Source organism: Alligator sinensis, unplaced genomic scaffold, assembly GCF_000455745.1.
Source record: "Alligator sinensis unplaced genomic scaffold, ASM45574v1 scaffold614_1, whole genome shotgun sequence".
NCBI classification, from domain to species: Eukaryota; Metazoa; Chordata; order Crocodylia; family Alligatoridae; genus Alligator; species Alligator sinensis.
Genome location: NW_005842294.1, coordinates 1,015,084 through 1,029,398, shown reverse-complemented (window position 1 = coordinate 1,029,398; position 14,315 = coordinate 1,015,084). Strand labels below are relative to the sequence as shown.

At 43.8% G+C, this 14,315-nt stretch overlaps 1 protein-coding gene across 1 annotated transcript in view; it reads right to left on the bottom strand.

The window, feature by feature from the left end:
* The window catches only part of NEIL3 (nei like DNA glycosylase 3), a 56,639-nt gene extending 46,354 nt beyond the window's left edge, over nt 1-10,285 (bottom strand). The window contains exons 1-2 of the mRNA XM_014522063.2: nt 10,226-10,285; nt 8,550-8,683 (exon numbers count right to left, since the gene is read on the bottom strand). Coding sequence (XP_014377549.1) covers nt 8,550-8,683; nt 10,226-10,285 — 194 coding nt within the window. The remainder of the gene's footprint in view (nt 1-8,549; nt 8,684-10,225) is intronic.
* Between the last annotated feature and the right edge of the window lie 4,030 nt (nt 10,286-14,315).

Here is a 14,315-nt window from a genome sequence, read left to right as displayed (position 1 = left end):
ACAGGCTCAGCAAGTGGGTGGACGAGAATCTGATGGTGTTCAACGCCGATAAATGCAAGGTTCTCCACCTTGGGAAAAAAAACCCGCAGCATCCTTATAGGCTCAGCAGTGCTATGTTGGCTAGCACTATGGAAGAAAGAGACTTGGGGGTCATCATTGACCACAAGATGAACATGAGCCTGCAATGCGATGCTGAGGCTAGTAAAGCGACCAAGACGTTGGCTTGCATCCATAGATGCTTCTCAAGCAAATCCCGGGACGTCATTCTCCCCTTGTACTCGGCCTTGGTGAGGCCGCAGCTGGAGTACTGCATCCAGTTTTGGGCTCCACAATTCAAACAGGATGTGGAGAAGCTTGAGAGAGTCCAGAGAAGAATGATCCACGCGCATGATCAGAGGTCAGGGAAGCAGACCCTACGATGACAGGCCGAGAGCCCTGGGGCTCTTTAGCCTGGAAAAGCGCAGGCTCAGGGGTGATCTGATGGCCACCTACAAGTTTATCAGGGGTGACCACCAGTATCTGGGGGAACGTTTGTTCACCAGAGCACCCCAAGAGATGACGACTAGGTCGAACAGTCATAAACTACTACAAGACCGTTGCAGGCTGGACATAAGGAAGAATTTCTTTACTGTCCGAGCCCCCAAGGTCTGGAACAGCCTGCCACCGGAGGTGGTTCAAGCGCCTACATTGAACACCTTCAAGAGCAAACTGGATGCTTATCTTGCTGGAATCCTGTGACCCCAGCTGACTTCCTGCCCTTTGGGCAGGGGGCTGGACTCGATGGTCTTCTGAGGTCCCTTCCAGCCCTAATGTCTATGAAATCTATGAAATTAAAAAGCACTAGGATGGGTATAACTGAAACATTTGATCATGTACACTCAGTAAATAATTGATAGAGAGCTTACTATTTAAAGCTAATTAAAATCCTGCACCAACATGGGATTTTGCTCCCATGCTGGAGTTTAGGGCACATTCTCTCATCTTTTCTAATGGAAAAAATATTTTTGAAGGGAAAATAACTTTTTCAAAATGCTCTAAGTGGTAAGATTGTTTTTTAGTACCATCCTGTAGCCCAGTGTTTTGATACCAATGCATAGTAGGAGGACAAACTGATCTTTCACATACCCAATTAAATTTAAATGTAGTCAATTAAATAAGAGTGTTAGTCTTTGTCACTGTTTTACTGTTTTTGTTAATAATTGCATTTTCCTGTGTTTAAAATGTTTTTATTCTCTGTTTTATACAAGAAAGGCCAATACTTGCAGGGAAATCAGACTAGGCCCAATTCTGCAAAAAAACCCAACATACACACACCAGTCTATTCAAGTGACTACTGAAAAAACGGTACTTAACCTGTTTCACTGATTCTCTTACAGTCAATTATTTCAAAACATGGTCTATAGTTCAAAGTAAATGAAGAGGAAAATAATTCTATGTTGATTCTATACTCATATTAATTATAGCAATTATAGGTTATAAGTAACAGCAGGCAAAAAAAGAAGAAAGTCATAAGTGTGGGTTGATTACTTTTGAGTTTCAAAAATGGTAATAGAAAAGTTTTCGATTTCTTTAAAATCAGTTTTAATAATATAAACTTGGCCTTTTCTCTGAAAGGCATCACAAAGACTGGCAAGGGGATACCAGTGGTCTATTCCCAATCAGGTTTCTATAAACCCCTGCCTGAAAGATGAGAAGACTCGTAAAACGAAGAAATACTTAAGATTCATCAACAATCCAACTAAATAGATTTTGGTTTCTTCAAACATCAGAATGTTGTCTCATACTTTGGGAAAATAATTGCTCTTGGCATACCAAGCACTTCAGCATATCAAATAATGCTAGGTTACCAACTTCAAGACTTAGTTTGGGAGAAATTTGATTACTGAACAGTCATCATTCTTGCTAGGCGCCTAGGGAGTTTTTGGATACTGTCACTGTTTTTGGATACTTGTGTTAGAGTATTTTGTTTTAGTGCATTTTAATTTATTTTGAAATTGGTATCTTCTGGTATCAGTGTTATGGGCTCTTCATTGAAGGTAATCACATCTTATGACTCTTTGAGCCATAGTTCTCTAATATTTTCATCACTTTTAAGCTATCTTATCTGCATCTATTAGCATAAAGCTTTGTACCTGGTAACCAGCAAATCCTTGATACCAGAAATAAATTTACATTTCATTCTCACTAATTAGTAATATATCACTGCCTTTATGTATCCAGCATAGAACCCACTGTAAGCTGCCCTACTCGCAGCCAAGCATTTTTAAATCACATCACTCTACTACAACAGTACTGTCACTGGCAATATATCATTGCTTCATGAGCTGGCAGGGACCTGCTGATATTGTTAGTTTCAAACTTAGAAAAATCATGACCTGACAACTGTCCAGGATATGTCCACCTTGACAATGAAATGTACTTTCCTTGAACATAAGATAATAAAAAAAAAAGTTAAAAAATATATATTGACAAGGAAAAAAGATGATTTAATAGAAGTTTCATGTTCATGTTAACTAGCTGAAAAGTCTACCTGCCTATATTATACTACAACGCATACAAACTGGCTCTGCTTGATTGAAAAAAAAAATTCAGTCTTAACAACATATTTTGACTTATGTTTGCTATCACTCTTTTGTTTTAGTGAATATTCATGATAAAAAAGTGTGTAGAAAAGGAATAAAAACTAGAAATTATCCTTAGACAAATAGGCCCAAATTTCAGAGGTGCTGATTAAACACACTCTGAACTGAAATCATTGGGAATTACCTACATAAAATAAATTTAGATTGTACTGATTAAGAGCAAATCACTGGGTTTAAAAAAAAATTAAAACAGCCGTCATGTAAATATTACAAAGTTTTAAAAGGTCTTGAAGTTTGTTCCGTGAACTTCTGTTCTGCAAACTTTAAAAACAAAAAAGAAGAAAGGTCATGGACTTATTTTAGTTACTGCCACATGGGATCACCATATCTATTATATACAAAATAACACAAGAAGAGAAGATCAGTGATGCAAAGCCAAGCACTCAAAGTTTAGGAGGTGAAGAGTTAAAGTTGCCTGAGTCAAACCTCGATTTTACTCCCTTAGGTAAATACAGTCTTGAAAACTCAAAGTTAGAATTATGAGAGGTGTGTTCTCTTCATCATTCTGCTCCAGCTCTTATAACCATCGCCTCACTCACTGTCCAGCTTGCTGTTGAAACCTTTATTCTGTCATGTATCCCAACTTTTGTAGAGAATGCTTTACTCCCTCAACCACGACAGCCTTTTAACATTTTTTTTCTTCAATTTTAATGTGTTTTTTCTTTTTTAATTGAAGATTTGTTTCATTTTTTAAAAGAGATTTTATACTGACTCCATTTGCTTTCAGGTGGAAACCTACTGAACCAGTGGCTGAGTAAATCTGGGCGAAACTTAAGACCCAGATCTTAGCTACCTACACGAAAAGAACAACTGGACGAAACAGCAAGCCATTATTATGAATGCTGACCAGCACTCAAGGAGGATGATACACATTTTACCAATGGCTTATCCATCTAGTTACTACACAGCAGAGCAATGCCAGAAATCACACAACTGAATTTCTATTCTTGTATCTGGAAAGGAACAAGGTTCCTTTGGCATTATAACCACAGAAAAAACAATTTAACACATTTATTCTTAAAGGCAGCACAGCTAAGATGCAACTTGACATATAAGAGACCTGGGTTTTGTTCGTAGCACCACTCGAAGTTACCTCACTTGTAAAGGCATAAGACGTAAACAACGCATGCCCCCAGAGGCTGGGGGGGCACAGTGACTGCCCACAGGCAGTTGCAGCAGTGTCGGCGGCGGGGGTAGAGGGTGGTGACCACCCACAGATGCCGCCGGTGGTGTCAGCAGTTGTTGGGGGGAGGTGCGAGCAGCAGGTTGGTACACATGCACCCCCTATGCATTGCCAATGGAATGAGCCTTTCCTGCTTCCTAAGCTCTTCAGGCCGTTTGATGAGGGTCCTCATGTACACAGAAGTAACCTCCAATCAGTCTAAGATTTGAGACTGTAACCCATGGTCTCATCTTAGTATCCTACCCTAGCTTGAAGCATTGTGGAAAACGATGCTACTGAATACCTGGGGATCAGGACCAAGCCTTGCTGTCTACCAATCACATAGTAGGCTTGGGAGCCTATTCACTATAACTGACAAAGACTGTTCTGAGGTGGGGAGGATCCCGCCCAGTGCACACAGAATACCCTACATTTACTGGCAAACCTCCTACAAGCTTTCCCAACAGTGATTGGTATTGTTTAGACCCAGGAAACTCAAACAGATGTAGGAAGAGAAAGACACACTTTCTTTTTGATTTCAGGACCTTCTCCTCATAAGTTCCAAGCCCTCCAAAACAAGGTGGTTTGGAGCTCTTGACAAGTGACTAGAAAATGGTTTTACAACCAGCAAAGCCACCTGTCCTAGGGGGACAACAAGAAAGGAACGGGAGACCCCTCACATGGCATGGGTTGCGGTGGGGACAACCCTCCACGACAGCAAGATGAAAAGCCCTGAGAACAGGGCAAACTTACCTTCCCCAGGGACAGCCAGGCTGGACGAACCACAGAGAGGCGGAGCGCCTGCATGGGTCATCAGTCGCTTTTCTCTATGGCTGGGGATGGTGCAGCCCGATGATGTCATCAAGGAACACCGTCCACCAGGGATAAAAGCCGGTGGCGAGAAATCAGCTGGGGGGGAGGGTGGCACAGCAGGAAGGGAGCTGTGAGACCATCCTCCAGGCTGAACAGAGGCTTCCCGATGCCAACGAGGAGGGGCCAGACAGGGACCCAGCAGGGGGGTCCAGGGCTTGATTTAAAGGACCACATCACCAAGGACAGCGAGGGAGTTGGTCCGAAGTAGAACACTGAGGGACGGCAAAGCCGGCAAACGCAGGATGTGTGAGTGGGGAGTGGGCAAAGGCCCCTCCCTGGAGTTTTGGTTCTTTATTTATCGTTCTGTTTACCTTGAAGCCCTGGGGCCAGAGAAAAGGCCAAAAGACAGTTGCTGAAGGTCGAGCGGGCTGGGGCCGCTCAGAATACCTCAACGCAGGTAGGCTAGACCCATCGTCAAGTCCATCTCACTGCCCCAAGCACATCCATGTGGCAGGGAGATAGGTTATTACAACCACCAAGGGCCAGAGAGGCAGAGAGGGAGTGGGACACCACATCAAAGTGGAGCCGAATTGTCCATTGTTTGGCAGTCCCAGTAGGTTGGCTGGGAGGTGGAGCCCCAGTAATGCCCACTAGTGACGACGCCTGCTGCATTCCCCATGATGGAAGGGAACCCCGTTACTGAATCATAGAGTTGGTACATAACATCCAAGATGTGGCAAGTGAGTATCAGGGTATCCTCCAAAGAGAACACGACCCTGCATCATGACAGCAGGAGTCATCTCCATGGCAGACCCCTAGCATGTGCTTTAGGGTTGCACAGGAGAGGCTCCATAAAGTTAGATGGGCATACCACCCAACATCTCCAAACTAATTCTTAGAAATTATTTCTTAGCATGAACCAACTAAACCCTGAACCAAGAGCCCTTGGTTTCTTCCTGCTGTTTGTCTTAAGAAACAAACAAAATGTTGTCCCTGGGGGCAACTGCTCATCCCCACAAGCCTTAGTTCCACCAGCCCTCACACCAGACTACACAGCTGCAACAGAAGAAACTTTGCCAACTCCAGGAATCTCCCCTTGCTTTTTATAAAATTATAGAGCTCCTATAGATGTGCAGTGAAGCTGCTCCAATGCGCTGTAACTCCAGTGCATCAGAGCAGATTCGATTACTCAAGTTTGCTGGAGCGCAGAAATGAATGCACTTGAGCAGCCTCCAGCATCACATGTATCAGCATCCTTGCACTGAAAAATGGCAGTGGGGAGCTTTGAACTAAAGCTGGTTGAATGAGATTTAGTTCAAAGCGCCCCACTGCCTTTTCTCAGTACAGAGACGCTGATGCATGTGATGTTTGGGCACTTTTAACTAGCGCAGCTTGCTAATTAAAGCCACTCCCCCCCCCGGAGCAAGTCTATAAATACCCATAGGTGTCTCCCCACCACATCTCCTGAAGCAAAGGGAGTCTCAAAGTTATTGTTCTCCCTGAAAACTATTTTCACCACAAGACAAAAAATATCAAAAGGATTTATTGCAAAGGAGAAAGAAATTGTACAAGAAAGAGGAAACATAGACTTTGAGGACACAATGGCAAAATTCTCATCCACTTTCCTGACTATAACAGTCCTCGTCAGCGTTTCCAGGGAGCAACCTTCCCTGCTGACTTTGTCAGCTCTAACAGCCAGGGACCAGGATTCATCCCAAGATGTGGGAAATGGATTCCAAAGACCATTTCTTCCAAGCAGACATCACCTAAATCCCTTAAAGCCACCTTCTCCGCCTCCCACCATCTTGACAATTCTATCAATGGATCATTCGATAGAAGGAACAACATTCCTTCCTGCCTGGGGATCCGGAATTCCCCTGGTAATGGACCTTCCCCATGGAATATACTTGCTTCTGTGTGAGGCTAACGTTTCTCATTCTTGGGCAATCCTTATACACACTATTTTGGGTGCCTACCCCCAAGACTGACTGTCTCCCCATTTTGAGTTTTGACAGCCCTCTTTTCCAGCTGCTTGGCAGTCCAGGTTTTCTCCAACAATGACTTTTCTTCTTGAAATGCAATTGGTCATTGACATCTAAGAGTTTCACCTCCACACTGTCCATTAGGCCTACAAATAGCCATTAACTAAAGGAGCACATTTGTCACCTGATCTCTTATTGGCAATCTTTTGATTAAGGCATGTCACAAAATTGATAAGGCACATAAATACAGAATAACTGCCATATAGCCAAAACAGTGTCTCCCAGGGGGACACAAACGGAAGTCCCGAGAACCCCTCCCATGGCGGAACCCGAGGCTGGGATAAAATCCCAGAAAAAGAAAACCAAAAGCCCTAAGGAGAGGGCTTGCTTACCTCCAGCAGGGAAAACCGTGCCATGCTGAGAAGAGCCGCTGGCGTGGTTCATCAGCCACTGTTATTTTTGGCTGGGAGCGAAACCAGCGGATGACATGATCAAAAACCGCTGCCCGCCAGATTTAAAAACTTTTCATCTCCTCAATGCCGGGAGGGCATCTGAACCAGGGACAGGGGAAGCAGCTGTCCTCTGGACTGCAGGACCGTCAGAGAAGGGGAGCTGCGGGGGTCTGGACGGGGGCCCACCAGAAGGGTCCGAGACCTCTTAAAAGGGTAAATGCCCGGCTCGATAGGACAACTGGATAAAGGAGGACGGCGTCAAGGGATCCTGACGACCACAGACGCCGGACCCGTGAGTGGGGCTCGAACCCCTGCTGTTTCTTTCTTTTCTCCTTTTTTCCCCCTTTTGTTTCTTGGTTGATATTGGTGCCTCGTAGGGCACCCAGAGCCTGAACCGGGGAAGCATCTCCAATTGACCCAGAGGGTCAAGAAGAAGAGTAGAGGCCGCCTCGGCGAACCTGACGGCTTAGAGATAGGGCCAAGGTGGAGATTGAGACAGGGCCGGTCCCATAGATACCTGGGGCGAAGAAAAACACTGAGGGACGGGCAAGAGGGAACAAAAGCAGGAGCGAGCATCAAAGAGACAAGCCAGCGACCCATCTCCTGGTCATCCTGAAGGCTGGCGTATGGCTGGGGTGTAGGGGAGGTGGAGCGCCAAGAACGCCTGCAAGGGGCAGCACCCGGTCCACAAGTTTCCGCGAGGGAGAGTCCCACTACTAAACAAAAGATCAATTCATGGCAGGCGAGTGTTGGGGCCTCCCTCAGGGTTGAACGAAGCCCAACACCCAAGTCTCGGGGACATGCCCTGAGGCCTGGACTGGGCGTCTGCTTCAAGGCTGCTAGACAGCGCCTATATCAACCTAGATGGGCGCATAGTGATCAAAATGAACACAACTTCTTGTTAGCTTTTAAAAAAGAACAAACATGAAGGTAGTTAAATCAAACTGAGGACAAACTACTTACGTATGAAATAACATTGAACCTCCTGCTTTTAAGGAGGTGAATTTGCAACAGTTTAAGTAAAAACTTGAAAAAATTCAGTCTCAATCTAGTATCCTTCATAGACAATGTTGGCTCAGAGTTGAAGTTGGCAAAGTTATAAGCAATTGAGAATGCTATTAATCAAGAAAAGCATTAAACAATTATAATGGTATGCAATGCTACCAGTACTGTGTACAATAAACTGCTGTTTCATTAAGCATATTTTATGTTATTAAATCTCAAATAATTCAAGAAGGAGAATAGCACTCACACACTAATTTCAGATAACTCACAGCCTTTCCAAACTCCTTTTGTTACAGTAAAGCAGAGCTGTTGCACTTACCCTGTCATTATCTGGAAAATCCAGCACCTAAATACAGATTGTACAAAGACGCTTCTCTACAGTATTAGCTTTCACGTCACTGAAATGGACTGCACCGAGAGCAAGAAAACAGTCTAAAAAAATATAGGTTCAGTACACAAGTATATGCAATACCATATATATTCCTTTTCTTACCTCAATGCTTTCTGACCAAAGTACATAAAAAGCTCTTTTCCCAAAGTTTCCACACCAGTGTACAAACATCCATTAAGCAAAATCTTAAGATTAAGGAAATCTTGACAGGAGGCCTTGATCACAGTAACAGCATTCTGAAAATAAGAACACAAATGATTAAAACAGAAGTACTTCTAAAAACAAGAAACAGTTCTGAAAAAAAAATCAACATTTTATAAATACCTAACAGATTACTATATAGACTGAGTCTGCCACCCTTTACTCATCCTAAGCAGAATGTCATTCTTCAATCACTAAAACCAACACTACGTACCAAGTAAAGTGCTACTCAATCACAGGGGCGCCAAAGATCTGTGGAGCCCTTGGATCCATCCTGTGGGCCTCAGACTGATTCCATATGTTGCATACAGTGCGCGGGGCTGAAAGGGGCCTGTATGCTGGCTCTAGGGTCAGTCTGGATTAGGTCCATAAACTGGTCCTAAGCACCTGAGCTAGCATAAAGTGCTGGTTTGGTGTGGACACCTCATGCAGCACATGTCCCATGACAGCTCCGTGTGTGACCAGGACCAATGCGTGCTGCACACAGTGTGCAGGGCTGGTTCAGGGTATGCACAGCATGAGATGCCAGGCCAGACCAGTCCTGTTTGTTGCCTCTGGTATGTGGGGCCAGTCTGTTGGCTTGATCCAGCCAGCGCACCATCCCTATGTACCTCATCCAGGGCTGGATGAGTTTCATACCCTTGCTCAACACTACCAAGCTCAGAACCTGGCCCATTTTGCTCTTCCCTACTGAGGCTCAGAAAACGTAATCCAGGAAAAAGATGAATTATCTTGGATACGTGTGCTGAATTGACAAATATATTGCATCACCTTTATAACAGACATAAAGGGCTGTATGTAAACTTCAAAATCCTTCCAGGTTAGCACCATTATAAAGGAAAGTGCACAATATCAATTTTAAGAGAAAAATCCCAAACTTTTCTAAATGCCTCCAACAGAAACTCTGGCAGTGTTGATACATTCTGTGTGGGATTTCTCTCTCCAGGAAGAATAAACTCATACCAATCCATAAACTATGTTTGCTTTTAAAAGAACAGTGTTTCAGTAGCTGTACAGGAAGGTCTTGAAACTAAAAGGAAGGAGAATATTACAAACTGATACAAAAATCATCTCTTGTACCATATATACAACTCCATTATCTTAAGTACAAATTAATTCGTTTCATTAGTGCTGAATTTTGCCCAGAAATCTAACTAGCTTAGGCAACAAGAGATATGAAAAAAAAACAAACCACTGTATGCTTCAGACACCTGAGTTGCACCAAGGTTTGGAACTGCTACTGGAATCCTGACTAATGATATAAAAGCTAAATCAGGTATGTTTATACATGCTGCAGTCACAAGTGCCAACTGCAGGGCAGAAATGTCTGCATTTTGCTGTGAGGATCCAGCGTTAAGAAATCAGATTAATTGCAGAGCCAAATTTGCACGACAGGGATCCAGAATTTCTAATGTAAATCCTAGTGACCCAGGAGTTAGACGTTTTGCAACTAACAATTTCCCATTCTTAGCATCTTAAATTCCAAGAATAGTCACAGCTTGGGATCAGAAATTGGAGGTAAAAGTCCCAGTCTGAACAGTCCAGTATCAGGCCCACACTTTGCTTTTGTAGGTTACTGTTTCACCAGTCCAACACAGCCACTCATCATTAACAAAATTATCCTGAAACAATTCCATGCTTACATTCTCAGTCAATTCATTTGCCACACTATTTTCACAATTTCTATTTTTGAGAATTCTAACTCCAGTCTATTTTTGAGCCTGGAGGAGTTAGAGAGATTTCTCTACAGACATGAATAAGACTAATTACTAAGGCAGAGACAGGTACCATTCACCCTCTACCCTCTGTTTTCATCACAGCATTGTAAAATAACCACATTTCATAGATATGATCATCCTGTAATATCACCCTGCCAAACAGAAAGACTTGATGATTACCTTGTTGCATAACATCTCTCTAAACAAAGAAAGCAAGTTTCATTCTTGTAATCATTAATCTGGCATTTCTAAGATATGCATGAAAATGATTTGTAAATTGATAAATAAATTGCATTTCTAAAGTTCCTAACTACCTACTCTTACAAAAAACACATTTCCTAAGTTGGACAGACCTGGGAGCAAAGGAAAAAGAAAATGAAAGAGCTTTGTTTACACAACAATGTTGAATAACTATCAAAGTGTAATTAAAATAATGTAGTTAAACCAGCCTCTTCTTGTGTCCACACTTAGTTTTGGTATAAATGGTGTTTATTCTGGTTTCATTAAATCACTGAGAAAGTAGTTCAAACCCAACCAAAATCAGAGTTTCCACATAGAGTTAGAATCATCCTAGGTAAATTGATTCAAGAAAAGGATCTAAGGTCAATTGCTTTAGACAAACCTTTGAATTCATCACAGGCAAAGCCCTCCAATGGAGCCAGCAATGTTGCACTGCCAAGCACAAGGTTTTGTTAATGTGTTTAGGAAAATTACAAGGTCTAAATGGTACATAGCATCTCCCTGGCCCTAAAGCATAGGATAATAGAAAAGTAGGGCTGGAAAAGACCTCACAAGGTTATCTAGTCCAGTCCCTACCCAAGCCAGGATCATCCCTGACCAGACCATCTCAGCCAGCTGCCTGTCCAGCCCGCTCTTGAAAATTTCCACGGATGGGTAATTCCACAATTACACTAGATAGCCTGTTCCAATGCTTGTCTGCTCTCATAATCAGAAAATGTCTCTGATCTCCAGCATAATTTCCTCCTAATTCTGTCACCTATGAGCACAGATTAATTTGACCATGCTAGAATAGGGCAGTCACCACCTTTAAAGACTCATAAACACAACTTTAATGTCATAAAAGGTTCTTGTACATCTCATACTACATTGTTTATGGATGCCAGGGTAGTACTAAGTCTTAAAGAGCAAACTCACATCTTGGCATCATTTTCATTTTGACTTGCCTATCAACAACAGAATGTATACACATAAGGGGGGAAAAAACTCACCCACCCATTTGCATCTTGTCTATTCTGAGGATTCCAATATGCTAAGAAAATAACTTATGAACTAAGGATTCCTACAGTTGTGCTGAAATAAGCAAACTGAAAAAAAACCCTAAAAAAACGAACCTCTATAATAATAATAATAAAAATAAAGAGAGAGTGCTGGATCTTCACAGCTCATTACCCAGTCCTGCTCATTTACAGTTTAACACCTTCTTCTACAACCAGGTTCCACAAGCCTCAGCAGTTTTAGATTTCCAAATAATTGTGAGGCTCAAACAGAGGATCAAACAGAGGATCAAAACTAGTAAAAAATTATCCAGTATGTACACAGGTTACAGGTCCATGAGCACTTGGAGCCCTTTTAAAAGGGTAATGTTTCAAAAGGGCAGCAGCTGATACTTTCTAACTCAGTAGTTCTCAACTTTTTCAGACTTGAGGCACCCCTTGGAACATGTCAGCTCACAGTTTTCTCTCATTTCTTGATTATGGAAAAATAATACAGGAGTTTTTCTGTCACAAGGAAACCACAGAAAGACCAAAGCAGCTCAGACTGTTTCTAACACTACGGATGGCTATTTCAAATCTGTGGGTTTATCTTGAGAATCACACTTGCAAACCTAACAGAGCTAACACTGCATGGTGCCACAGGGCACCCTTGAAAGGATCCCAAAGCACCCTTGCATGCTGGGTACCCCAGTTGAGAACGGCAGTTCTGACTGCTATGTGCAAATGAACTGAGAATGATTTAAATGTAGCAAAATCCTTAATTCCTAGGAACTACCATTTACTAGGTCAGACCATCAGTTCATCTTGCCCCGTCTCCTGTGTCACACAATGGTCTAGCATTCTCTCTTCGATGTCCCACCTTGGTGCACACATTTTCAACCTATGATCCTCGCTCCCATTCCTGTTTTGTTTTTCTGTTGTCCCAAGTAATCAGTGATATGCCCTTAGTGGCTCCCAACACCAAGGGGGTCACTTATAAACTTCCAGCTTATAGCTTTACTTGGTGGGCTTCAGGCTACTGTCCCGAATGACATATCAAAAGACCTGTGTCACACAACAGTTCGGCATTCTCTGCTCAGCGCCCTGCCCTTGGTGCACTCGTTTTGAACCTATGACCTTCACTCCCATCCCTGTATTATCTTTTTGTTGTCCCAAGTGATGGGTGATGTGCCCTTAGAGCAGTGTTTCTCAATCTGCGAGTCATGACCTAAAACTTGCTCACAAGACTATATGAAAGGGTTGTGAGCAAACTTTAAAAATGGATTCTCCCTAAAGGAGAAAAACATGGGAAATGGTGGATTTTCCCTTGCAGGTAGCGAGAGTTCCAGCTTGCAAGAGGCTGCTTGGGGCCTCCCCATGCCCCACACTGGGAAGAGCTGGGGCCTGGGAGCAGCAGATCAGGAGCGAGGGGCACTGGGTCGGGACTGGCCATCAATGTTTACAAATGGGTCCTGGTACAAAAAAGGTTGAGCACTATTATCTTAGAGGACCCCTTCATCAAGTGAAAGTAATAACTCTACTGGAGCTTCAGCCTGTTTAGGAAGGGCACATCCAAAGGCATGTCAGGGTGGCAGGGTGGATGCGGCAAGGCAGAGTGAACTGGGTACAGGCAGTCCTCGACTTAAGACGTTTCAAGTTACAACAAACGTCACTTGAGACGTTCATAAATTGCTACCCTGTTTCAACTTTCTGACATCAGTTTCAACTTTATGACGCTTGATCTGATACCACACCAGTGAACAAGTTCGCTGTGTTGCCCATCTCCTTGGAGAACATTTGTCCAAACTTCCTTGAATGCTTTCTTTAAGAAAGCAGACAAGACTCCAGAAAAACCTGCAGCCAAGACTCCTGAGAAGACTCCAGACAAAAACCCTGCAAAAAGTCCAGCAAAGTCACCTCAAAGAAGTCGTTCCAAATCAATATGATTGCTATTTACAATATAAATACATTCAGAGCTGACCCAAGCAGGGTGCGGGGCCCGGGGCAAATCAGCCCATGCGGAGCCCCACCCCTGGACCCAAAGAAATTGCTGCCGCCATTGGTAGTGTGAGCGTGAGTGGCAGGGGAGGGGGCAGTAGTGAGCAGCTGGCTGCGAAGCCAGCAGCACAGGGTTGCTGTGGCTGATCCATCCAGCTCCGTGGGGGCCCCCCCAAAGCATGGGGCCTGGGGCAGTCGCCCCCCAATGACCTGAATACATTAACGTAGCTATATTACTCATCTATAACTGATTGAGTACAACATTCGGGATTACTTTTGGTGAAAATAGGGGATCAGACCTCGGTTCAGGAACCAATCCCCCATTTCTAACATCGTTCCCATGGGAAAAAAATCGGTTCCACGTTACAACATTTTGACTTAAGACTCGGTTTTCAGAAGCTAGTTGTGTGGTAAGTCCGAGGTCTGCCTGTACGCCCGAAGTCTCAGCTGGGATGCTGTAGTTGGGGCTGGTCCTGCTTTGAGCAGAGGTCTGACTCCTGAGGTCCTATCGGACCCTCGTTTTCTGGGATCCTCCGATTCAGGTCTGGGTTGAACACGGCAGGCTTAGAGAGGCCTCGCCCCACGAAAGCAATTTCGGAACCGAGTGGTTGGGGAAGGGCAGGCTCCGGTGGCTGCCCCGTGCTTCGGCCGAGCAGGGACCGCGGCCCTGACGCTGTTGCCAGGACGCGGGGCGGGTGCAAGGGCACTGACATATCTCGGCGCAGGGTTGTGCCACC